Below are 27904 nucleotides of genomic sequence, written 5' to 3' on the forward strand. Positions count from 1 at the left end.
GTTTATTGTCATGATATTTCCCAAGTAAGCTTTAGCTGTTGTCTGCCTTCCAGTACTACAGATACTACAGAATTAGAAACCACAGCAAAGAGAGTGAGTCAGCAAATTAGCATAACAGCTTCAGAAAAGTGTTGCGTGACTGTAATTTTGCATTTTGTTGAATTTGCTGCTTTTTTCCTTCACCTTTAACAGTCTTTAATACATTTCTGTTTAATGCAAAGTATGAGTGGAAATATATTTGGGGTACTCTCTTTCACAAATGTGTTAAGTATCGTTATGTATAGAGAACTGGGAAGTTCTGAAATGGAAAAATTAAATGTTTCTTTTGCCCTAAGGTCTGGTAGGTAGAAGACATGCCTCTTCACTTTGTTTGGGTTTCCTTTCTTTCCTCCTCATGCCTATAACATAGATTTGGAGCCACCCAGTCAGTCTATTTTAATCTTTTGTAAAGTATAAACCATCCAAGAACAATTATTTTTAAAATATTTAGGTTTTTGAGCTCCATGTGGGCAGCAGCTTAGTAGTAATCACATTTTATTAACAAATATTCCAAGCTGGTGGCAGAGGTGGGAGATGTACTTCAGTCCATGTAGCAAAGCACGGGAAGCACTGTTTTACTGTCTAAAAGTTCAGAGTGTATTTGCTAACTTTATAAGAATGTTTGCTGCTCCTCCAGAGTAGACACTGTCACTTACCTTTGTTAACATACACATACTCACACATTGCCAGGTACAGTCCTGGTACAGTCTTTTCGGGCGTTCTTCTCTGATTGTAACCCACCCAAGCCTCTTTATCTTTTACATGTTCTTCCAAGATGATGCACAGAGGATCTCCCAACCATTAAAGCTCAACAAGTAGTGAATTAGTTATGTTCCTTGAAGTGTATATCAGTTATTTGGAACTTGGAAAGCTTTTTCTGTAAGACTTCCCCAGGCTGCATTGAAAAACCTGTTTAAACGAGTGCAACAGAACCTAATAACTAATGTAACAGTAACATTTCTTTGGGAAAATACAGAATGCTGCTTTTGGATACTGAGGGTGTTTTCTCCTCCCTATATAGGGTTTAAGGATTTTTCACTCTTTCTACACTTGCCAGATACTAGGAATGGAGACCCCACATGCACATTCCAAGCAACTAATAGTAGCTTTTATGTCCTTTCACAGTAGCTTCAGTAAAATTAGCTCACCAGGCAGAAAAACAGAGAAAAATCCTAAGGGACAGAACATTGGGGTGGTGAGCTGAGGTGGGGGCCTGAGACATAGCACTGGTAGAAGCCAAAAGAAGGTTGTTCTTCAGCTAGTTTCTCATCACACTTCTTTTCCCAGCCCCTCAGGCTAACTTACCTGTTGTCTCCACGGCCCTGTTGGTTGATGCTGAGCAGGGTTTCTCCTCCATAGCTAATCATTTTTTAGCTTATCCCTGAGGCCAGTATACAGCTGAATATTTTTATTGTTAGTAATCACAACAGGTAAGGATATCCTTGTGTCTAAAGGATCCATATCAAGTCAAAGGTAACTCTAACCCAGGTAGCTGGCTAGATTGGTGGATTAGCTGAGCCTATGGGCTGTTCTTTGCACTCAGCTCCATCACTCAGGAATGAGATCTTGTCAGGGATGTCCTTTCAATGGGATGGAAACATAAGCTGGGCAGCAGGTCTGCTCCCATCTGAAATAGAGAATGAATGTGAGCGTTTTGGTTGTTACATGACCTATTTGTTGGCTTGTTTGGTATGTTTTCTACCTGGGTGGTTCATATTTCCTCATTGCTGTACAATCTGCCATGAAGGTAAAATTATAAGAAACTCCACTGAACATGTACACTTGTTGATATAAGATTTTGTTAGCTTGAAACAATTATTTGAAATTATTTAGAACCCAGAGATGAAATTGAGTTTATTATACTTAAGCTCTCTGTAGCTGAAGTGTTAGCAGGGAGTAAGCCAAATAGGAAAGTGTAATGTTTATGATTAATTTAATTTCTTGTATCAAGTAAAACATCTCTGTGCTAGGCTCTGAGGACAAACTTAAAGTCTTTGCCCTCAAGGAGGATGATGACTGAGAAAAGGCCATGACACTAACCTGCTAAGGAATCCTTGGTAACCCGGGATAGCCTTTTCAGTGGAGTTAGATGTCAAGAAATGAGTGGGGGGAGGGGTTAACTGACCTAGGGTTTAGAGAAGCTTGACCCTGGAAGGCAGAAGGGTTCTCCTTTGTCCTTTCTTCTTGACTCCTAGAGATTTCTAAGTGTCCTCTTTGGGTATTTTTAGGAACTTTATTGGGTTTTGTTTTGGTGATAGGAGAAGTATATGAAAGGGTACCTGCTACTTGGTGTCAGGAAAACAATTATGGAAAAATTTGGCTCTCTTCCACTTCCTGATTTTCTTGGAAAGAGTGATTTTTGTATGGATAAGGCTGGAAAAAGCACCTACACAAGGTCATTCATTGTAGAGAATTGGAACCAGGCCAACAAGAAGCAACTGCTTCCACTAGCCATGCCCTTCCCCCCCCCAACAAATCAGCTTTGCTGTGCCCAGAATTCTTGTTGGAAATTAGCCTAAAAGTGCTTTAATTCTGCTCTGTGATTCAGCAGCTTTTTTTTGTCCTTGGCTATGAATGCCTTAAATTTCCAAAGTACCTTTGTTTTGTGGACATGTGTGTCCCCCTCCAAGGTGAACGTAAGCCCCTGAGAATCACAGTGCCCTGCTCAAAGTGGGTGCTTAATAAGACGAGCTCAGTTAAAAGTTGTATAATGAATGTCTCTAAGCACCTGAGCATTGGAAATTAAGAGGGGAAAAGAGCCGTAGGAAAGTCAAGGACAAAGAGAGCAAGAGTGGTGGGCCTCTCCAGGAAGATGAGTGCCCTGACATCTCCAGAGCATCGTGTGCAGCGTCATGTGCAGCACCAGAGTCATGGGTCATTGTTCTGAACGAGAGGCAGGCACCAGAACACGTGAAGAGCCAGTTTCCTTCAGACTGGTGTCTGACCATGCTTTTCAGTGGTGGCCATGGTAACTCAATAGCTTTCATGTGTTGAATTCACAGAGTACTTACTCTGCTCTCCTTTGAACAGTACTTTTAAAATGAGCTCCAAGCCAGCACTTTTACATTTTTCTTGTGAAGATTTCCTGTGACAATTGAGCTAAACTGTGAGGATTCTTAATGTTATGTAAGGTCCTCAGTTCTGACAGCTTGTTCTCCTTCCGTAGACATGCACAGCACATTTCATTTGGACATGCATCCAGTGAATTTTATTTTTCTTAAGAGGAACTTATACCAAAACTTCAATTATAAAATACCATTTTTATTCATCCAGGAAACTAAAATGTAATATTTTAAATTAACTCAGTTTTTCTTTAACAATTTTTAAAATGACACAAAAGATGCATTTTTTTTTTTGTAAGGCATTAGGTTATGCCAGGTCTCCTCACACAACCTGTATGTGTACTTGTGGCTCCTTAGTTAACATTTCCACTTCCATTTATAGAATGTTGATAAATCTATTTCAAAAACTTTGTGAGACAGGCAATACAGTACAGATACTGTTGCAATTTTAGAGTCTGAGCTTTACAGAGGGTAAATGAACTGCCCATGTTACAGCTCCTGTCTTCAGGGAGGACTGGAACCTCGACATCCCTGACTGTCCCTCTGTGAATGTGCATTATCCTCACAAGAGAGACTGTTTCACCTTTGTACCTGTGTCTCCAGCCTCTCTGAGGTCCCAGCACATAGGCAATTATAAATGAATACATGTCAATAGTTTTTATTTTGAGACAACTTAAGTATGAAGAGAGGAAGGAAGACTAGAGCCCAGTCACTAGATGAACCTTTGGAGAGCTCTTCTGGCCTTAAGCTATTATGGCTTAATACCTAGCACATTAAAGTCCCCAAATTATCACCTGGTGTAGCCCCAACACATTGGTCCAATGGTAGGAAACTTATCAGTGTACATTCTCATGTAAATACATGTGGGCATGATGGTGGGTTTTGGGGCTGGTGATCTCTCTTCAGGTTAGGACAGCCTCCAAGATAGTGCTGATATTTTATGTGCTGAAATCTTAAATTCTGAAGTAGTCTACCTGCCATTTGAGGTTCAATGGTTACTGGTCTGGATGCAGTAAATTGCTTTAAAATATAGTGTCTTCACCTTGAGACTCCCATTGTCAGAGATGGTTCATTGACTTGTTAGTTTCTGTGAGCAGTCTGTGGAAGGCAGAGGACAAGGCCAGGAAAGTCAGTGTACATCCATTTTGTATAGTTATTGTGCCTCCTAGCCTCCTTTTAAAAATGTATTTAAGCTTCTTCACAAACCTGTAATAGTGGTGAATGTATTGGCCCCTGCTCACTTCCTTTCCCCCTAAGTGTTCTGGGCCTGGGGTTCCCTCTGACCTCATGTAGACTTAAACAGTCACAGCAGGGGGGGGGGGGGGGGTCATTGTCTACCTGGGACACTGTTGAACAGCACCTGGAATGAGAATATAGAGGTGATCCTTACAGCCTTTCCTTGTCCTGCCTTGATCCTCAGCCTTCATCAAACTGCTCCGCGTCTGCACTGCCCTTGCTTCTTATATCTCTTTTTTCCCTTCAGGTGTCTCTCCTTCCCTTCTCACTGGCAGCAGTCCCCTTCACCTCAGAAGTGGGCTTTAGATCTGCTCTGCCAGCAGCTTGCTAACCTCTGTGTAGCTCTCTGAAGCAGGTAGATACCACTTTGCTAAGTGCATGTTGCTTCTGTTGCGTCTCTGGCCCTTGCCCTCTGATGCTCCTCAGCTCTTTGCCATTGTCTTCTCCAATTTTAGCTCAAAGTACTGCTGAATGGTCACCATCGGATCCCTCCTATACAGCATTTATTGGTGTGTTTTATTGGGCTTCTGGAATGGTTCTGAGCATGGAAAGGAATACACATCTATAATTAAGAAAGAATGAAACCATTCTATATTTTTATAAAAAGAAACTTTGATAAGTGTTTGGTTCAACATCTTTCTGGGTTACACCTACTACTTTAGAGCTCAAGGAATCTTACAAAGCCTTGACATTTCTGATGGTGCTTTTCAAACTGTAGGAATCTTCCCAATTCTCCATTCTCCACCCCTACATCCAGTGGGAATTTGTGCTTGGCTCATGGCACTATTACAAAAATGCCTGAGGATACTAACTGGTTATTCTTAAAAATTTTCACCCTCCACTTAGGGATGTTGTCACCATAGAATTACAATTTTCAAATTTGTAAAAGTGGCTTCCATCCCCATTTTCTTATTATGAGCCCTAGTTAGGGCATTGTTCATTTTCAGTTATTTTTATGATACCTGTTCCTACTGGTTGTGATAATGTTGAAGGATTGATTATGAAAATGTTTTCATTAGAAATCTGGTTAATGTTATCAGTTCTCATTGTTTCCATTTGACATTTTTTCCTTACTCTCTGCCCAGTGTTTTGAGAAACCTGGCTTCCAGAAAAAGGGGTAGGGTGGGGGTTATTTCTGCCTTGTTTCCATACTCTGGCACACATTTGGGATAATGAATTTTTAGTTTTGTTGCATTTGTTGTTCTAATAGCAGTAATGCACAGAAGTTACTGGCTCCATAATTTTTTATTATAGGTAGACATTATAAAAAGCTCAGGAATTGTCTTTTTTTAAAAAAACTAAATAATCACATTATTCAGACTGCTAATAAACTCTCAGTTTTTCATAAAAGAACACTTAATCAAGTTTGTTACACTTAAAAACTATCTTGTAAAAAAATGTTATCATTGGTTAGTACAATGTTTAGAAAACTGATATCATCTTCTTCTTTTAACTAGGACCTGGAGTTGCTGGCTACCTTACTGCAGGGGCATCAGCAACAGTGTTATCTAGCATGCCACCTCCAGTAGACCATGAAGCAGGCGATCTTGGCTAAGAGACTTGAACTATTCATGAATTACAATAAATGCAGAAAGGCCGGTGATGAGAACCACATTCCTCCATCTGATACATTGAAGCAAACTCCTAACTGCCTTTCTGCTTGTTTCATGACAGTGTTATTCCTTTTTCTATAAATATATTTTTATTTAGGAGAAAAGTCAGTGATTCTAATTGTATCACGTTGTAACATAAGAAAGCACTCTGTGGATCAACCTAAATGGGTACACAAGAATATTTTTTCTCTTGTTGTACAAAAGCACATTTTGTTCCTTTGTATCTGTTTACAAGACTGTGAATCAAAAAGACGAAACTTTTTCCCAAGTTTTTATATTTTTTTTAATTCGTAGCTGTGGTGTTGAGCTGCAGTCTACAGGAATTGGGCTGACTCTCTTTCCCCATAAAAGGGTCTTTCCTCCTGCACCGAGTCTGACGTGATCGTCCTCTTCATCCAACATTATTAGGTTCTGTTCCTGTACCAGTTCACTTACGTCCTTGATCATTAACATTATGTTCCTGATAGCTCACAGTAGACGTGTTTGTGTGTACCTGGCTTTACCAGATTGTTGAATGAGGATGAGCTTATGTGAAAAAAAGACACAAAACAAAAACCAGCCCTGCCATTAACACATTATGTAAGAGCCTGGTGGGATTGTGAAATGTTCCCTATGTTACCCCGCATAGAAAGCTTTCTATATTGAATGTACATTATACAGATCATTCAAATGTGTACATAAAATTTTAAAAATAAAGGGAATTGACTGCCTTGTTGATGAGACAGATGTGTTCTTTTTTAATCTTTTCCTCTAAGTGTCAGCAGTTACAGAACAGTTTTTAGTGGCACTGTCCTAAACGGAATAGTGGCAACATGTGACATTTGCCTCAGACCTGGCACTTCCTATGTATCTTGACTCCTAGTGATCCCAGTGAAGTTTTCTTGGGGAAGATACCCTGGAGTGGTTTGTCATTTCCTTCTCTGTGGTCCCCATTTTACAGCTGAGGAAACTGAAGGTGAAGTGACTTGCCCAGGGTCACCCAGCTAGTAAGTATAGGAAGCTGAATTTGAATGCAGGTTCTCCTGACCACCACTCTATCCACTGTGCCACCTACCTGCTAACTGTTGAACTCACATTCCAGAGCCGTCATCAAATTATGCTTATCAACCATGTCTAACACCTGCAAGCACTGAAGGATACGAACTAATATCTGATTACAGTTTTCAAGGACTTCTGATGTTTGCATAGATATGCTTTGTCTTACCGGTATTTTAGAAGAACGCAGTTCTGGTCCACATGGAACATCAGTGGTGTAATCAGAAGTGCCAGAGGGAAACTGACTGTTTAGCCCAGACACCAGGAGCTCATATCTTCAAGTACCCTTTGAAAACTGTTCAGTATGAGTTGAAGAGCTGAGAGATTATAGGGCATTGTCAGGGACAATGTGATTTAATGTCAGAAGGTCCAAAGGTTGGCTTCTGAAGTCAGAAAATCACCATCCTTCCAGCACCATCCCGTTTTCCACCAGACCTTACTTTAAAATTAAAAAACAGTTGTGATGCGCTAAGGTAAAATACTGTAATGTAGAACAAAAGATTGCCTGCAATAGGCCTAAATTTCATTCAGCCTTTCTCTATAAAAAGTTGTTTTGTAACATTTCCTGTAGTTGACAAAATAGTGTCACAAGCAATATCTTATATGATGGTGTAAGTGACTACTGTATGTGGAAAGAAGTCACCAAAGAAGATGGTAGCAAAGAGCTAGCCTTTGGGGCAGGCCCCTGGGCTCAAGTTCTGTCTCTGGGGCAAACTGTGTTACGCCAGGTAAAGTTATTTAACTTGTCAGTTCCCCACACGACTGAACAGCCAATAAACTACAGGGGCAGAGAATGTCCTTTCCAGGAGCTCCTGAGACCCAATGAAATCACAAGACTGATTTAAAAAAAGTAAAAACATTTAATCAAGGCTGTTGTAGCGCTGGAAATGGTAAGGATGACGCTTGTCAAGCATAACAGTTTTTTTAAATAACCAAATATAATGTCTGGCAACCATGAGACTATAAAGATGTTTAATCTTGTTTAGAGGCAGGTTTTTCTCTAATTTTGGTTGTTAATATGTCTGAGCTCCTCAGACATGTTTCTAGGAAAAAACTTGGATCACTGCATAGAGAAAACAAGGGCACATCGATCCCAGCGTAGGGCCTGCTGCTCACCACCTGGATGACCTTGACCCACTCTGACCTTCACTTTCCTCATCTGTAAAACAGGGATTTGAACTGTATGATCTCCAAAGACCCCACCAGATTTAAAGTGATAGACTTCCAATCTCACCTATTTGGACATCTCCTATGTCCTTATATTTCAGTGTATAAGCATGAGAGCATAATACACTTGTCTCCCTATTGCAAACTTATTAAGGGCAGAAACAGTAGTTGTGAGGTTTTTTTTCCCCATTTTTATAGTGCATAGTGCATTGTGACTAAGAGGCAATTAATATTTGAATAATGCTTTTAAATTTTTAAAGCATATAAATTAAGATGAGTTAATGTTTGAAAGATTTCTGTATACACAAAAGCTTGTAGAGTTTTTAATAGATGACAAAGAAAAACGAAAAGGGAGTGCTGATGATTCTCAGATCTACTTATCCTGCCCCAAAGTCTGTCCTCACTTCTCATCTCACACCTCAGACTGCCTTGCAGACATCTCAGATCAGCAGACATAAACTCAACATGTCCAAAACAGAAATGGTCTTTTTCCCTGACCACCCCTTCTTTCTCTGCCTTTCCCCTTACTGTAGAGGGCAACACCCTCCTCCTAGTCCCTCAGGCTCATAACCTAGGAGTCAACTTGGACTCCTCACAATCTCAACTCCTGTAACCGGGCTGTTTCCAAGGCCTGTTGATCTCACCTTTGCAGCATTTCTTGAATATGCCCTCTTCTGTCCTCTGCTGCTGCCACACACCTCTGTTGTAGGCCCTCATCCTGTGCTTAGAACATAGGAGGTGCTCAGTAAACATTGATTGATTGATTGAAATGACTAACTTCAAGGTCAAAATGTAAATGAGAAAAAAATAGTCTTAATTTCATTATCTTCATTCACTCCAAAGCCCAGAAACAAAGTTTGGAGTTTACTTTCAGCAGGCTCAATCCTGGGACTTTTCAGCAATAATACTTTTGGCTTATACATTCAGCCCAAGGTTTTCTGACATCAAAATTTGTATTTCCTCATTCTCATCTAGATTTCTCCAGATTCTTTGCCAGCTCCAAACTAAGAAGACATGCCACAATTTCAACACAGAAAGCCACTTAGAGAGCTATCAGGGTTTTCAGATTGACTCTTTAAGGGAAGATCCTCAGTCCTCACACCTTGATGAATGAGGGTGGATCAATTCCCTTCATTTCTTCCTTTCCTCAGAGTATAGGCATTGTTCCATCAACCCCTAAAGAGCATTGCCAGGTAAGTCTCTTGGAAACTGTGAGTAGATACACCCTTTTCCATCTATCTTTCCAACCCTCACCATGCTTCCTGGTGACTGTTATGCCAATACCATTAAGATTCCATTACGCCTCGGGAGGACACCAGCAACAGTCAGGGAGTAAGGTATAAAGCCTATGTTCTCACCATGTTAGGTCTAATGTCACTGAAAGATTTATGTTTAATTGTTGCAGGCACCATGGTTTTCCCAGGGAAAGTTATGTAGCTTCTGGGCTCAGAGGGAACTATAGCTAATACTTCATGTAACTAGAAGGGCACACAGGAGTCAGAGAAGGAGTGCCCAGATAGATAGGAGGAAAACTGGAAGAGAGCATGTCCTTATAACTTAGAGAGAAAAGAGTATCAAGGGAAGAAGGTGATAATGTCAAAACCTCTCAAAAAGAGAAGTCAAACAGAATGAGGGTTGAGAAGAGGTCACTGGATTTGGCAATTAAGATTATTAATAACTTTGGAGACACCAGTTTCACAGGAATGATAGGGTCAGAAACCAAATTACAGGAGGTTAAAAAGCAAGAAAAAGTGGAGACACCCATTGTAAACAGCTTTTCCTAGGAGTTTAGCTTCAAAGGGAGAAGAGAAATAGGATGATAGTGAGTAGGATGGAAACATCAAGTAAGGGGTGGCTTTTTTTTTAGGGTGAGGGAGCCATGGGCATGTTTGTAGGCAGTAGGGAATGAGCCAGTAGATAAAAATATTGCAAATAAGTGAAAGAGTGAGAATGCCATAGAAGACAGTCTGTTGGAGATGAGAGAATGGGATATTTGAATAAGTAGAAGGATTGGCCTTGGTAAGGAGTAAGGCCATTTCACCATCTGAGACAGAAGTGAAGGAGGAGAGAGTGGCAGAAGGCACTTGATAGGCAATAAGGAATAGGAGAGGAGGGAATTCACAGCTGATGGCCTCAATTTTTTCTGTAAAGTAGAGGTAAGGTTCTCAGCTGAGTCAGAGGAGGGGTAGCCATGAGAGCTTTGAGGAGGAATGAAAAGGTTTGGAAGAGTCATTGTGGAGGGTGGAATAGTGAATTGATAAGGGAGGTATAACTGGATTGCCTAGCAGCAACGAGGAAATATCCAAAAAGTTTTTTTGTTATCTTATGAATCCAAAGCAAAAACATCAGGTAAGTTTATGACCACCATTGTAAATTTTATAAAGCTGGCACAAGATTTGTAAATAATATTTTAGCAACAAGATCAACTTTTCCATAGCACCAAGCATTTATTTTTCAGAATAATTATCTTGAATTGTTTCTTCCATGAACCAGACAAGAAATTCAAGGAGTAAGTCTCAAAAATTTTATTTCAAATTTGCTTGCTATTAAACTTGGGCTTTTCCTTACAAAATTAGCACCTGGATGGGAGACAGAAACCTAGGCCCCCACACAACTGCTGCAGCAAAATCCTGAAGTTTACACCAAACCAAATAAAAATCAAGAAATCCAACATATCTACAGGCAACAGGAAAGGGGGCCATGTGACAGTGAAGCCAAACGTCAGCCCAAGGTAGCCTCCCCCCACTACTAGTGATGAAACATGGGTAGCCCAAAAGCAGAACTCTCTACACCTAGGAGTCATTCTGGACTCCTCTCTATCTCCTCTCCCACCTACCCACCCAGCTGCAATATCCAAGCTGTAGCTAAGGCCTGCGGATTTCACCTCTGCAGCATCCCTTGTCAATTCCACCTCTGCAGCATCCCTTGTCAATTCCACCTCTGCAGCATCCCTTGTCAATTCCACCTCTGCAGCTTCTCTTGTCAATCTCACCTCTGCAGGGTCTCCAATATGCTCCCTTCCCTTCTCTGACACTGCCCCCACCCTTGTGCAAGGTCCTCATCCCACATGTTTGAACTTTTTCAATAGCTGCTAGGAGGGGCTTACCTGCCTGAGGTCTTTTCCCCACTCCAATCCATCTTCCAGGGAGATGGCTGATGGTTTTTCTTTAACTTTTTAGTTGGGGTGGGGGGGAAAGGGAGTGGTCATAGGAGAAGTGTGAACCAGCAGTAGAGATGAAAATAAAAGGACCATTCTTACATTTTTAACTGTCCAGAAGAACATAAGGCGCAAACAAGACAGTTTTAAAGAATACCTCATAGTAATACACATTTTTTGCTCTAAATCACTGTTGATTGGAGAGATGAAAATCAAAACAACTCTGAGGTACCACATCCCACCTATCAGATTGGCTAACATGACAAAACAGGAAGATGATAAATGTTGGAGAAGATGTGGGTGGAGCTGTGAGCTGATCCAGCCATTCTGGAGAGTGGTTTGGAACTATGCCCAAAGGGCTTCAAAAATGTGCATACCCTTTGACCCAGCAATATCAATTCTGGGGCTCTATATCAAAAAGATCATAAAAATGGGAAAAGGTCCTAAATGTACAAAAATATTTATAACAGTTCTCTTTGTGGTGGCCAAGAACCGAAATCAAAGGGATGTGTATCAACTGGGGAATGGGTGAACAAGTAAGTTGTAGTACATGAATGTAGTGGAATACTATTGTGCTATATGAAATGATGAACAGGAAGACTTCAGAGAGGCCTGGAAAGACCTATATGAACTGATGCTGAGTGAAATGAGCAGAACCAGGAGAACATTATGCACACTCAGTGTGCGAGGACTGTTTCTGATAGACTAAGCTCTTCACAGCAATGACCTAATACATTCCCATTCATTTTAATTTGTCTATGCAACATGACTAATGTGAAAATGTGTTTAATAAGAATGTATATGTAGAACCCATATAAGATTGCATGCCATCTCGGGGAGGGAGCGGGGAGGAAGGAGGAGAAAATTTAAAACTTATGGAAGTGATTGTTGAAAACTAATAATTTTAAAAAGAAAAAATACATTTTATATATACACATGCACATATATACACATATATGTACATACATATATACATGTGCACATACATACACATATTTAAAAGCAAGCAGCATTAAATGAAGGTACACACTATATATGTATAGTGTGTATGTGTATGTGTGTGTGTTTGGAAGTGCTATTTTTGGTGTTCAAGTTCAGAACAAAAAAATGTTTTTAAGATTATGAGGAACCAAAGCCCAAGTTATGGAGGAGGAAGCAGGCAAATTCGCAAATGACCTAAAACTGGAAAGGATAACTAATATGCTGGGTCATGGTCAGGATCTAAAAGGCTCTTGAGTCTGGGACTGAACTGAATAAGATGAAATTCAGTAAGAGTGAATGAAAATTCTTCCTCTTGGTTACAAAAAAAAAAACAACAGCAACCTTCATCACTATAAAATAGGGGCAGCAGGATTAAACAGGAGTCAGCAGTGTTCAGAGAGCAGCCAAAAGAAGGAATGTGCTCTTGGGCTGTGTTAAACTAGAAATAAAGAGTTGTTAGCCCCATGCACTCTGCCATCCTCAGAGCTCCTGTGGAGAATGGGAGAGTGAGTTGATAAGGAGGTACAGTAGGACTGCCTAGCATCAGTTGGAAAACATCCAAGACGTTTTTATGTCACCTTGTAAATACAAAGCAAAGATACTGTGTAGGTTTAGGACTGAATACCTGTGCAATTTTTTAGAAATAAAGCACAAAAATTCAGTTCTGCGCAGCACATTTAATGAAGGACATTGATAAGATGGAGACTGTCCAGAGGAGGACAGCTGAGATAGTGAAGGGTCTTTAGTCCATGTAATATGGAGATCTGTAGAAGGCCCAACCTGGAGAACAGAAGGCAATAGTGGCAGATGAGGGCTATTTCATTCAAGGACAGAAGCAGAAGCAATGGAGGAATTTGCTAAACAGCTAATCTAAGCTTAATGCAAATAAAAATAAAAAATAAATTCCTCACTTGAGGTGTCCTCAGAGGTCTCATGCAGAGGCTAGACGCCTATTTGACAGATGTGACATAACACAGAGTCCTGTTATGTAGGATTTGGACTAGAGGGCAGCTGAATTCCCTTCACTCTCAAATTCTGTAAATTATTGGCCACTGGGAAAAGAACATGCTTTGTGACTATGAGTTTTGGGGGTTTTTTGGAGGGGGTGTTGGAGAGGGGTTGTTAAATGATGCAGGAGTTTCATTTATATCTACTTCAGATATATCAGTGCCACAAAGGGGAGGAGAAATCAAAAAGGTTGGGGAGATATCAGCTGGAAAACCAAGAGTAACAAAGACCTTAAGCTGGGGGGAAAGTCTTGGTATGGCAGAATAACCAGTAGCATGAGTCAGTCAACATTTTTAAAATGCCGATATGCACTGTGGTGATCACTGGGGAGACTGTGGAATTCAAGGGCAAAAGCTTTTTAAGATTGTCAGGGATCTTAAATTGTAATGGGAACAACATGTCCATGTATAAATATATTCAAGACACAAAGCAGACATGAGGTGACCCGATATTGTAGGGGGATAGCAGACTGGCCCAAGAAAGGCCTACTGTAGAAAATGGAGCTTGAACTGAGTCTTGTAGGAAACAGGAGGGAAAGCATCATGAGTAATGGAGGTCAGCCAGTGCTGTCCAGGCAGGAGTCAGAGGATGGACAGCATGCTGCTCCCTACAGACACTATGGCTTAACCACAGAGGTCATGGAAGGAAGTTATGAGTAACAAGATTGGAAAGGTGGGGAAAGCCCAAGTTGTAAAGAGTTTTAAATGTCAAAGGAGGTTTGCTGTTTTTAATATTATGTCACCAGCACTTGGGTAGAGAGATGACTATGGCAGATGCACCATAGTGGGGAAGAAACTTGAGAGAGGATGAGCATTCCATGCATGTGGGACATGCATACATGAGAGGACACATGACTGGAGAAATATTAATTGCCCACGGGAACACTGACTCAATATAAAAGACAGTACTTAATTATTTGGTGGCATACCAAACTACCAAAAAGTACAGAACTAGAAAACATAATAAAATTAATTTATAGGAATGTAAGAACAAAAATCTCAAGTAATAAAAAAAGTGGTAAGGAAGGAGACCTTGCAACCAACCTCTACTACAAACCAATGATCCATCAAAACTATTTCATACTGGTTTGGAAAAATAGGTCAATCAATGGAACAGATTATATATATAATATACCAAAGCAAACCAACATAGCCTAGTGTTGATAAACCCAAAGATCCCAGATACCAGGATAAGGATTCACTCTTTGATAAAAACTGTTGGGAAAACTAGACACCAATCCATAGAGATTAGGTTTAGACTAACACTTCACAACATATATCAAGATAAAATTTAGATGGATATGTGGTCTAGATATAAAATTAAAAAGTCGTGTCATAAACAAATTAGAGGAGCAAGGAAGAAATTACCTTTCATAATTACAGATAAGGGAGGCAGGCATTCATAACCAAAGGACAGAGGATTGCAGAAAAAAAATGCACCATTTTTATTATATAAAGTTGGGTTGGGTTTTTTTTGCTTGCTTGTTTTTTCACAAACAAATCCAATGCAGCCAGGCATGGGAGAGACATCGGTAGCCCAGGGAGGGTGAGATAGGGGTGGTGGTGGGGAGAGGGGAGCTCTTTATAGCAATTTTCTTTGATAAGTGTCTCATTTCCATTCCAATCCATAAGAATAAGAACAATTCCCCCAATTCATAAGGGTATATGAACAGGCAGTTTTCTAAGGAAGAAATCCAAGCTACCAATATGCGTATGAAAAAGTGCTCCAGATCACTATTTACTACAGAAATGAAAAATAAAGCAGCTTTGTGGTTCCACCTGACAAATATTGTAAAGCTGTGGAAAATGGACGTGTTAGTTAATACACTATTGTTGGACCTATGAATTGATCAAGCCATTCTGGAAAGTAATTTGGAATTATACCCCAAAAGTTACTAAATTTGTATACATAAACATGTATATGTGTGTACAATGTATACAGCAATACGTTATTGAGCTTAGGCCCCCCCAAAGATATAAAGAAACGATCTTATACGTACAAAAATATTTATACCATCTCTTTTTGTGGTGGTAAAGAACTGCAAAGTAAGAGGGGGTTGATCAGGAATGGCTGGACAAATTATGGCATATTAATGAATTAATTAATTCCGTTGTGCTGTAGGAAATAATGAAGGGAATGATTTCAGTAAAATTTGGAACGACTTGTATGAATGGATGCGGAGTGAAGTGAGCAGAACCAGAAAACAGTTCATACAATAATGACACTGTAAAAACAATATTGAAAGACTTGAACTGCGATTAGCACAATGATCCACCATGACTCCAAAGGGCGGATGACGAAGAACGACGCCACCTCCTGACAGAGGTGATGTACTAAATGTAAAAGAACAAGATATATTTTTTTTAACATGGCCAATATGGGACTTCGTTTGATAAGACTATGCATATTTATTAGAAGTGTTTTATTTTTCTTTTTTTTCAGTGACAAGGGAAAGGAGAGAGAGAAAATAAATACTGCACTGGAAAAATGCAATTTAATTTTAAAAATTAAAGTAACACCTACAAAACATCCCATTTAACAGACTAAGATGTAGCTGATTAAACCAAAGCTACTGATGAGAGCTATACCCTAAGGTGAATGTAAACCTTAATACTTTCTTTAAAAAGATCATACAAAGAAATGAAAACACCCGTCACCAAGAAAAGCCAATATTGTCGTCTCCTGCCTACATACCCCCGACTACGGTATAATAGGAAGATTCTTGGACTGGAAAACCAAAAGACTTGAGATCTTGTCCTACCACTGTCACCAATCTCCACTATGACACTTGACCTTTGTGGGCCAGGATGGTGTATAAGGTCCCTTTAGCTCAGAATGGATTTTATCTTAATCTCTACTTTTGCTTTTCTCATATAACTAGACTTATAATAAATCTAAAAGGCATTTTCCCTAAACCATTTTAGAAAAGACTTCAGGATTCAATCAGGTACACAGGATACTTGCCTATGGATAATTTTTACTAGTGACATGATTTAACAAACGCTATTTGACAACTGTAATCAGGAAACATTCTCCAGGTTGCTCAGTCATTAACCCGTGGTCTAAAGCCATAATCACAATAACTAGTATTTACATAAGGCTTCAAGGTTTCCAAGGCACTTTACAATAATAAATGATAAAGCCAGCAAGGCAGGCTAGCAGAACCACAGTGTTTACCTGGGGTCATGACCAACAGGGCCACCTGTTTATGGGAAATGAGATGAAGATTGATCGGAACTGGGGAATGTTTGGTTTTGCGCCCCGCCCTCCCCCCCAAAGAAAAGAAAGAGAATTATGTTTTGTGGGTAGAAAGGAAAACTCCAGGAACAATTTACTGGAAAATTTGAGTAAACACGTATACTGTACAAGAACAAATGTTTATTAGTGTTAAAATGTCCTTTGGTTTTTCTGTAATGTGTGTGTAGTTATTTTAGTCTGTTACTCAACTATCGTATTTATCCAATACAGAAACATTAGCCTTACTTTCTGCATACTGAAGAGCCACGTCAACAGGAAAAGGAGGGGCAGGTGGCAAGCATGACCAGCTTTCGGCCTTGCCTGGCCATGGATCCGAAGAGCAGTCCAGGCCCAGGCTGGAATGAGTCATGTCAGGATGATAGCTAGGTCTTCTGCCAGTAGAGACCACTGCCAATGTTTGTCAGAGGATAGACTCAGGAAAATTGCCTGGATTGATTGTGTTTTGTTGGAGGGAAAAAATGTTTTTGAACACAAGACTGCCAGAAACATTTTTTTAAAAGTTATGATTATTTCAAGTCTAAATCATTTTCTACTCTGAGAGAGAAACGTTGGCGCTGACAGTCTCCTCTAGCCCTTGGAAGTCTCTCTCCCAAGTTGTTGGGAAAGCACAGTTTATGACCTTAGTGAAGAATATTTTACAGATTAAGCAAGCATCCACTGAGGAGGTAACAGTCTGCTTCTTCCAACAGAACCAGGCACATCTTTAGGCACACCCTCTGAAAATTCACTCAGCTCCTCCCTATGCCCCTTTCGGGGTTTTTCCTTTCCAGTTGATTTTAGGTGAACACAAAGATATATCCGCCATTAACCCACAGGATCCTGGAGGATTCTTCCTTCTCTCAGATGGATCCTAGGGACAGCCAGGTGGCACAGTGGACAGAACACTGGACTTGTGTGACCCTGGCAAGTCACTTCATCTCTGTCTGCCTCAGTTTCTTCAACTATAGAATGGGAATGACAATAGCACCTGCTTCCCAGGATTGTGGTGAGGATTAAATAGTATTTGTCAAGTACTTTACAAATGCTTATTCTGTCTCTAATGTTTGTCCAGCTTCAGGCAACCCTCAGCTCTGGAAAGCTGGGGATGGGTTTTTTTTCCTTTCTCAGCCTAAGTCTGCTTTGGAATTCCAACCCCCTCCCCAACCCCAGCCCACTGCTTCTGGTTCTGTGCTGTGAGACAAAAAGGACAAATCTAACCCCACTGAGGTGCCCATTTCCCCAACACCAAGGTACTTGGCTATATCCCATTCACCCCCACCTGAATATCATCCTTTCAGTCAGTTTGTTCCCAGTTCTAGAGTACTGGAAGAGAATTTTCCCATTCTAGTGATTAGGAAGTTGGCCTTAGAATCAAGAAAGTCTGATTTCAAGTCCCGTCTCTGACAAGTCCTCTCTGTGTAGCCTTGGCCAAGTGGCCTGGAGTCCTCTACAGCAAGGAAATCACCGTTCCACATTTGGGGTTTGGTGTCAGTGGGACCTGAGTTAGAGAAATCCCAAAGTCCCTTGTTATCCATTTGTGAACCTCTCCCACTCTGATTCCTTACGAGGGAAGGCCTCCTTTCCAGTGCTGTCTCCTTCCCTTACTTCCCAGTGTTTCTTCCCTTGCTTTTCTTTTGTCTGCTGGTATCAGAGTTGTTGCCCCAACCTAGGCAGTTTCTTGGCATTGTGACAAAGGTCAATCCGTGAAAAACTGGAACGTTGCCCAGAAAGACCGAGGTAGATTCATCTGGCAATCAAGTACAATCTAGCTATTAGGAAGATAATCTAAGGAAGAAGAGAAGCAAGTGTTTGATGGGCTAAAGAGAGAAGTCATAACTGGGTGGAAGGCAGAGTTTATCTTTGGTCTACAGCATTACCCCATATGGCAGCACCCATGGGAGCCCTCCAGACCCCTGGCAAACACCCTGCCCTTCATATAGATCTTGCTCTCAGGTAATTGTCAGTCCTTCCTTACTGCCATAACAATTCAAGCTGTTACCTCTTTGAGGTTTTCACATTGTGGAGAGTACTCTTTGGCCTCTCAGAATGAGACTGGCTACACCATCCCTCTAAGCTCTAGTATGCCCTTGGGGAACTGGGGGGAGGGTTTCTTTCTTCAATGCTATCAGCTTGATAGCATTCTATGTGTGTTTCTGGCTCTGTTAGCCATCAGTGATTAGTAACTCAGTTCCATTTAACCCACTGACATTAATAGGCTTTTACAAATGGTTATTTACTTCAAAAATGTAGCATGAACTATAGTGCAAACATTTACCACAGGAGCACATCATCCCTTACACTGCCTTCATTCCTGGGGAGAGTGGGCTCAGACTCAACGCTGAGATAACATTGGCTCCACCAAGTTTGGAACCAAATGCAGCATCGCTCCCAGTTGAGTCCTTGTGTCTGAGCCTACTTGCCTGAGTCCCACTGGGCTGTGTGCTGAAGATCTCTTTGATCCTCAGGCCTCAAAGCAGGCTCATCTGGGTTTGGCAAACCCCAGCATGCATTTCCCTCCTGGAGCCCCAGTGCCTCACTCACCTAATCTGTGGAAGCTCACAACCTCATCATCATCTCCATCGCCCAAAATGAAAGAATAGTTGCCAAGGCAAAAATGTGCCATGGCCCACATTCCCAGGCCGAACAGTATTCTCTGATAGGCCTCAGAATCATCTCACTAGATTGCTGCCAGACTAGAAGAAGGCAGACCAGCAGAAGGGGACAAAGTTCACTGGTGCCTTTTGAATTAGGGTCCCAGTTCTGCTACATAACAGTCACCAATTACATGATTAGTGAACCAGAGCCAGTTACACACACAATGTCTGCGTGCTCAAGTCCACCTTGAAATTCCACTCTCCCTGTCCTCTCTCTCTGCTTCATGCCAGCTCAGGGCAAGAATGTGCCAGCCCCCCATTATAATGTCTTAATAGGGGGCTCTTGAAGGATCAGTAGAATTTCATGATTCACAGGAATAATTCTCTATGACCAAATTTCAAGTTGTATCAAACCAGACACACCAGTAAGGGGAAGATATTTCAAAGCCTTTATCATACCACTTGGTTCCTTATCTAGACATGGAAGGTATCTCCCAAGAAGGTGGTATGTGCCAGAAACCATTAAAGTAAAACTGAGTAGCATAAGGTGTGGCCCCTGCCATCAGGAAGCTTAAAATCTAATGGGAAGGATGAGGGTTACACACAGAGGCAGCCAGGTGGGCCAGTGAAGAGTGAGCAAAATACAGTCAGGATGACCCGAATTTAATTCCTGCCTCAGACACTAGTTTTGTGATCCTGGACAAGTTTTACCTCACCTCTGCCTCAGTTTCCTTATCTCTAAAACCACCCAGCATTCCTATTAGGCAAAACATGAGATGGTATTTGTAAAGCCTTTCAAAAACCTTAAAGAGCTTTGTAAATGTTAGCTATAATAATAATTATTAGTAGTACATATTCTACCTTGTGGTCTCAGAGTTTTGTGCTGTAAGAGAGGGGTCTGAACAAATGCGATCACAGTGCAGCAGAGGGAGGGAAGGCACCTGTGGCTGGCAGCCTACAGGAAAAACTGGTGGAAGAGGCTCCCTTAAACTGGATTATCGAGGACAGGGATGCTCTCAGTAGGCAGAAATGGGGTGCTTATACCGGAGATGGTATCAGCAAAGTTTCAGAGACAGAAAAAAACATCTAGGACATACTGAGTAGCCCATTTGGGCTAGAGCACAGGGGAGTCATGGACAGAATTTGGTGTTGAAATCAAATACAGTTTACTAGAAAATTAAGGTGATGTTGAATAATACATGTGCATCTTGCAGCTCCATGATAATTAAGAATTAATGGGAAGTAGTTCAAGAAAATGACTGATCCCACACTTTCAGAAGTCTCATCTTTGCTTTCCCTCCCTTGCCCTCTACATCTAATTAAGTTACCAGGTCCAGTCCTTTTCACCTCTCTAGCATCTCATATCTGTTCTCCTCTCCTTTCTGGCAGCCCCCCTAATTCAGACTGCCTCCCCAGACAAATGGGAGTAGATATAAAGAAAAAAAAAGTTCCTGCTCGGGGTCTCCCTCACATGGAGTCCTAGCTCTACTTTCTGTCATTCAATGCCTTCCACAACCTAGTTTTCCAGACTTGTCTCTTATAAAGCCTTACTTTTCAAAGGAGCAAAACAGTGCCTTCCTGCTCTGAAAAGGGGGGAGGTTCATACCTCAATTCACTGACTTTTTCTTTCATTCCATTTTTTGCCACTAAATGTTCCTGAAGGTGAGAACCAGACTGTCTGCCTTCTCATAACTGCATGAAGAAGTTTTCACATGAGGCCAGAGCCTCATGGGGATCATGATAAAAAAACATAATTCCTTGGCATGCTCATCCTTTCCCAGAGAAGTATTTTCTCTACCATTCTTGTCAGAAATTAACTCAGAATTCTCCCTATACATCCAGAAAAGTTTACATTTTATTTAATATCTCAAGAAAGATTGGGCAGAGCCAAGATGGCGGATTAGAAAGACACATGTAGGGTCTCCCCACACAGCCCACAAAATACCTGTAGAGAGGGACTCTCAACAAATTCTGGAGCAGAAGAAGTGGAGAACAATAGAGTGGAGGAGATTTCCAGCCCAGGGTGACCTGAAAGGCCCAAGGAACCATCGGTTGCGCTGGACGTGGAGCAGAGCATGGAGCCCAGCCCAGCCTTGGCCGTGCTGTGCAACGAGACTCTGGGAGGAGGACACCTTGGGGGCGGAATCTCCAGTTACAGCAGCGGGGCCTCAGATCCCTCGGTCCACAGGCGCTAAAGGTCAGTGACAGGGTTGTATCTGATGGCCAAGAAGGGAGAAAGGTCTTACCTCAGCCCTGGGTGGAGGACCTGGCCAAGCTGGTCTTTGTCTCATATTGAATGGGAGCCCTGCCCATCCAGCTTATCTGAAAATCAGCCCCCAGTGCTGACTTGGTGGAACTGGAGGCTAGGTGACTGTGGAGAGGTAATTGTTAAGATTCTGGACATAAAAATCCCTCTCTGCATCCAGACCAGTACACGCTTGATCGTGCCACCTTGGAGGAACTGAAATCTCACAGATTCCCAGAGTATACCCTACTCTTGACAAAGGACCCAAAAGTCAAGTAACTGTTTGGGAAAATGCCCAAAAAAGGGAAAAAAAATAAGACCATAGAAGGTTACTTTCTTGGTGAATAGATATCTCCTACCATCCTTTTGGATGAGGAAGAACAATGCTTACCATCAGGGAAAGACATAAAAGTCAAGGCTTCTGTATCCCAAACATCCAAAATAAATATTCAATGGGCTCAGGCCATGGAAGAGCTCAAAAAGGATTTTGAAAATCAAGTTAGAGAGGTGGAGGAAAAACTGGGAAGAGAAATAAGAGAGATGCAAGAGAAGTATGAAAATCAGGTCAACACCTTGCTAAAGGAGACCCAAAAAATGCTGAAGAAAATAGCACCTTGAAAAACAGGCTAACTCAATTGGCAAACGAGGTTCAAAAAGCCAATGAGGAGAAAAATGCTTTAAAAAGCAGAATTAGTCAAATGGAAAAGGAGGTCCAAAAGCTCACTGAAGAAAATAGTTCTTTCAAAATTAGAATGGAACAGATGGAGGCTAATGACTTTATGAGAAACCAAGAAATCACAAAATAAAACCCAAAGAATGAAAAAATGGAAGATAATGTGAAATATCTCATTGCAAAAACAACTGACCTGGAAAATAGATTCAGGAGAGACAATTTAAAAATTATGGGACTACCTGAAAGCTATGATCAAAAAAAGAGCCTAGACATCATCTTTCATGAAATTATCAAGGAAAACTGCCCTGACATTCTAGAACCAGAAGGTAAAATAAATATTGAAACAATTCATCGATCACCACCTGAAAGAGATCCAAAGAGAGAAATTCCTAGGAACATTGTGGCCAAATTCCAGAGTTCCCTGATCAAGGAGAAAATATTGCAAGCAGCTAGAAAGAAACAATTCAAGTATTGTGGAAATATAATCAGGAGAACACAAGATCTAGCAGCTTCTACATTAAGGGATCGAAGGGCGTGGAATATGATATTCCGGAAGTCAAAGGAACTAGGACTAAAACCAAGAATCACCTACCCAGCAAAACTGAGTATAATACTTCAGGGGGAAAAAATGGTCTTTCAATGAAGTCGAGGACTTTCAATCATTCTTGATGAAAAGACCAGAGCTGAAAAGAAAATTTGACTTTCAAATACAAGAATGAAGAGAAGCATGAAAAGCTAAACAGCAAAGAGAAGTCATAAGGGACTTACTAAAGTTGAACTGTTTGCATTCCTACATGGAAAGACAATATTTGTAACTCTTGAAACTTTTCAGTATCTGGGTAGTGGGTGGGATTACACACACACACACACACACACACACACAGAGGCAGAGAACACAGAGTGAATTGAATTGAATAGGATGGGATCATATCTTAAAAAATGAAATTAAGTGGAGAGAGAGAAATATATTGGGAGGGAGAAAGGGAGAAATGGAATGGGGCAAATTATCTCTCATAAAAGAGGCAAGCAAAAGACTTTTTAGTGGAGGAAAAAGAGGGGAGGTGAGAGAAAAACATGAAGTTTACTCTCATCACATTCCACTAAAGGAAGGAATAAAATGCACACTCATTTTGGTATGGAAACCTATCTTACAATACAGGAAAGTGGAGGAGAAGGGGATAAGCAGGGTGGGGGGGATGATGGAAGTGAGGGCATGGGGAGGAGGGAGTAATCTGAGGTCGACACTCATGGGGAGGGACAGGATCAAAAGAGATAATAGAAGCAATGGGGGACAGGATAGGATGGAGGGAAATATAGTTAGTCTTACACAACATGACTATTATGGAAGTCATTTGCAAAACTACACAGATATGGCCTATATTGAATTGCCTCCCCTCCCAAAGGGAATGGGTGGGGAGGGAGGGAGGGGGAGAAGTTGGAACTCAAAGTTTTAGGAAGAACTGTTGAGTATTGTTCTTGCTACTAGGAAATAAGAAATACAGGTAATGGGGTATAGAAAGTTATCTTGCCCTACAGGACAAAAGAGACAAGGGAAAGGAGGGATGATAGAAGAGAGGGCAGATTGGTGATAGGGGCAGTTAGAATGCTTGGCATTTTGGGGTGGGGGGAGGGGAGAAATGGGGAGAAAAATTGGAACCCAAAATTTTGTGAAAATGAATGTTAAAAGTTAAATAAGAAAAAAGAAAAAGAAAAAAGAAATAAAAAGCTAAAAAAAAAAAGAAAGAAAAGAAAAAAAAGAAAGATCACTGAGAAACTGGGACAGTGGTGGAGCAATCCTACACAGAATGGATTATGCGTAAACATAAGAGGAAAGCACCAGTAAAGTCCTGCATCTTTTTAGAATTGTTACATGGGTCCAGGAAGCATAAAAGGTAGTCTTTACAAATGTAAGGAGTGTGTTGTACGGATGTAGGCTAGAGGTCTGTCTAGACATGGTTTACAAAGAGACGAGAATAGACATTCTCTCCTCTGCCACCCCCCTTCTCCAAGAGAGACTAATTTCTGCCAGGAAGAAAAAGCAGGAAGTTGAGGCCAGAGAATTATATTTATCTGCTCCTTTAAATATTAGTAGTCTAAGGAAAATAATTTTTAGGTTCACTCTAAACAACTGACAGCTGTTTCTTAATGGTGAAGGTGAGGCCTAAGCTCTATATCTAAGGTTTAACTAATCCCTTTCCCACCACATTCCAGTTCCACAATGAATCCACATAGCAAATAAATTACTTTACCCTAGTCAAAAGCAAAACAGAAATCAGAGAAAGCGTATATAGAAGAATATGTGCTAGACAATATATAGAGTAAATCACCTCTTCCACTGGGAGCTAGATAACTGAGCTCAGTCAAGAGAATCCCAGATCTTACCCTTGGAAATTCCCTGAAGTCTCTAGTGCAGCATTCTGGATAGAGACATGATACTGTAGACTTCTTTCATGTTTTCTTCTTCCTTTATGGAGCAGAGGAGAGGTTGGAATCATGCATTTTCTCTCTCACAGTCAGCCAGAGGAGCCTAAAAAAAGATCAGCTCTCTCTTCTCCCTCACTCTCACCAATTCGAGGCTGCCCCTCACACAGGTGCAGGGCATTGAGTAATCAATCTCCATCAATGGGGAGAGACTCATACAATTGGCCCTCTGAACCAGATGTTACACAAAAGTAGTACGCAGAACACAGTTGGAAGGGAACTTAGAAGCCATTAAAACTAACTTCCTCATTTTACAGATAAGGAAACTGAGACACAGAAAAGTACAGTGACTAGTCCAGGGTTACATAGGTAGTGCCTGCAGTGATATTTAAATCCAGGTCCAGTGCAATCCATATGCCATGACACCTGTGAGCCTGGGCCTGGTGACACACGGGGAAACTGCATTCAAAACTAGACGAATGCTCCACTGATTTTTCTGGTTGGTTCCAAACCAGGTTTAATCAGCTCTTTCTATTGAAAAGAGTCTACCATGCGTAGCTGTTGGCTTTCACATACCACTGCCTGAGAGGAAAAAATATCTCACAGCTTAACTGTTGTTTTTGAAGAACTTCTTTGGGGGACATTGGATTCTCACAGCCTGAAAGCATAAATTGGGGGAGCATCACCTTACTGTGCCTAAATGTTGGGTTTCCTCCCCCCACTTGCCCTACCCCCTTCTAACTCCAGTTTGGGCCATTTTAGTTTTAGGTTTTAGCTGAGATCAGCCATGCTTAGATTCCATCAAGGCTGAGCTATTTTCCTCTCATTCTTTTCCCCTGGCACGGTTATCTTGTTCCAAACCAAAACAGGCAATATTTGGTCCAACTCTATGCTAGTGATTCTCACATTTACCTATCCTGCCCTGCCCTAACCTCTCTGCTGACCTCCAGTCTCCCATCTTTAACTGCATTTCAGTCATCTCAAAGTGGATGTCCAGGAGACATGTCCAAAGTTGACCTTGGGATCTTTCTTCCTTCCTTTCCCCCTTTCTGTTATTGTTGAGGGCAACACCATCCTCCCAGTCCTTTAGGTTTTCAGCCTAGATGTTGTCTTCAACTCTCCATTCTCTCTCTGACCCCCTATATTGGCCAAGGCCTGGTGATTTCACCTTTGCAACATGTTTTAAATCCACTCCTTCTCTCCTCTGATCCTTCCTGCACCCTTGGAACAGACCCTCATCCCCTCACACCTGGGCTATTGCCTATGGGCCTGCCTACCTCATCTCTCCCACCCCAATCCACCCTTTATTTAGCTACTAAAATGATTTTCCTAAAGCACAGGTCTAACCTACTCAGTAAACTCTGCTGGCTACCTCCAGCCTCCAAGAGCACATCCTGGTTTGGCATTGGAAGTCCTTCCTCACGCGCCCCAGCCTTTTTACACCTTCCTTTACTCCATCTTCTCTTTGATCACACTGCAGCTCCATCCGTCCACCAGCTCTGGGCGCCCCTCTGCCTGTGCCCCGTGTCTGGAATGCTCTCCGTCCTCATCACTGCCACCTGACCTCCCTTAAGTCCCAACTAAAATCCCACTTTCGGCTGGAAGCCTTTCCTGTCCTCTTTTGATTCCATTTGTCAATTATTTTCTGTCTGTCCTGTACGTGACTTTTTGGTACACCTTGGTTCTTGTCTCCTGCCTTCGCTCATGAGCTCCCTCAGGACAGGGACTGGCCTCTGCCTCATTTCATATCCCTGTTGCTTAGCACAGGGTTTGGAACAGAGTAGGCCCTTAATGTTTTTTGACTGACTCCCCAGAAAAACATGCTCAGTTCCAGTAATGACGAACTCTATGCTAATCAATGATTTGAATGCCTTGTCCGATCTGTCCCGTGATGACTTGCACACTGAGATTTCTTTGGGGTTTCCTAAATTGGGAATAGGAAACATTAAGTGAGTCTTGTTTTCCAGCATGAGAATTGTTAAGGACAAAGCAGGTCTAACACAAGACAGGATCTTTGCATGGGAACACTCACACCATTCAATCACAGCAGGAGGGACAAGGATAGAGACCGGACCTGGGACTTGAGTGGCCTGTGGAAATTCCAGAAGAGGAAACTACCTCCACTAAGACTTAACGTAAGGTTAAGTCTGTCTGTCTGTCAATAAATACATGTGGAGGACTTACTATGTGCCAGGCATTTTCCTGCTGCATACTAAGGATACAAAGGAAGGCACAAAACAAAACAGTCCCTGTTCTCAAGGAACTTTCATTCGGTAATCAGAGGGAAGACGCCTGAGGAGGGGGACTGGAAAAAGCTTCAAGCATAAGGTGGGATCTGAGTCTTGAAGGAAAGGATAAAAGTCAGAAGATGGAAGGGACGAGTGACACCATTCCAGGTATAGAGGACAGCCCTGGAAAAGGAATAAAGTCAGGAGGCAGAGGGTCTTGTGCAAGGAGTGACAAGAAGGCCACACTAGATCACAGAGTGCACAGAGAGGGAAAAAAAAGATGGGTAGGACAGGAAGAAGCCACATTGTGGAGGGCTTTGAAGCTGAATTTTACATTTGGTCATAGAAGTCATAGGGAGTCACTGTATTTGTTGAGCAGGGGGATGGCACAGTCACCCTACTCTTTAGGGAAATCTTGGCAGTGAAGAAGAGGGATAAAAGCAGGGAGAGACTTGGGGCAGGAAGAATCACTCTTGCAATAGTCCAAGTGTGAGGTGATGAGAGTCTGCCCCAAGAGAGTGGTTGTGTAGGTGGAGAGATGAAGCACAAGAGAGATGCTGAGAAGGTGGAAAGGACAAGGCAAGAGCTTGGAGATGGGGGTGGGGGAAGGTGTAAGACAGCAGTCAAGGATATCCCCGTACCGTAAGTCTGGGTTACTTGGATGATGATCTCCATAGTAACAGGAAAATTTGGAAGACAGGGTTCCAGAGAAAAGACAATGAGTCGTTTTGGACATGTTGCATTTGAGATATCTACAGGATGTCTAGCTCAGTATGTCCAATAGGCATCTGTCAATGAGAGACTGGAGGTCATCAGAGAGAATCACCTTCACAGAGATGTGGAGGCTCAGGACACCTGTAGTTAGTGGGCACGAACTGGACAAAGATCAAAATCAAGGATACTGAAGGGCCCAGTTCATCAAAAAAAATTATGTAATTTATACGATATGGCAGCAAGGTGGCACTGTAGCGCACAGAGTGCCAAGCCTGGAGGCTTTGGATACCTACTAGCTATGTGACCCTTAACCCTGTTGCCTCAGTTTCCTCATCTGTAAAAGGGCTAGGGAAAGAAATGGCAAACCACTCCGATATCTTTGCCAGGAAAACCCCAAATGGGGTCACAAAGACTTGGACGTGACTGAAATGACTGAAAACAACCTTATACATGATAGATATTATGAATGAATGAATGAATGAAAAAAATTATTA

The 27904-nt window shown here is 41.6% G+C and overlaps 1 protein-coding gene and 1 long non-coding RNA gene across 7 annotated transcripts in view; both read left to right on the top strand.

The window, feature by feature from the left end:
* The window catches only part of DNAJC13 (DnaJ heat shock protein family (Hsp40) member C13), a 122866-nt gene extending 116194 nt beyond the window's left edge, over positions 1–6672 (top strand). For all 6 annotated transcript variants that reach the window (XR_011976605.1, XM_072651331.1, XM_072651329.1 and 3 more), the window contains one exon: positions 5795–6672. Coding sequence is in view for 5 of the 6 variants with exons in the window: in XM_072651331.1 (XP_072507432.1) it covers positions 5795–5892 (98 nt within the window). In the remaining variant the exon portion in view is untranslated. The remainder of the gene's footprint in view (positions 1–5794) is intronic.
* Positions 6673–8998: 2326 nt separating this feature from the next.
* On the top strand, positions 8999–16712 carry LOC140532632 (uncharacterized). Its single transcript, XR_011976606.1, has 3 exons — positions 8999–9345; positions 15420–15623; positions 15741–16712. It is a non-coding gene; the product is annotated as an uncharacterized lncRNA (long non-coding RNA).
* Positions 16713–27904: the final 11192 nt, after the last annotated feature.

Source organism: Notamacropus eugenii, chromosome 3, assembly GCF_028372415.1.
Source record: "Notamacropus eugenii isolate mMacEug1 chromosome 3, mMacEug1.pri_v2, whole genome shotgun sequence".
Lineage (NCBI taxonomy): Eukaryota > Metazoa > Chordata > Mammalia > Diprotodontia > Macropodidae > Notamacropus > Notamacropus eugenii.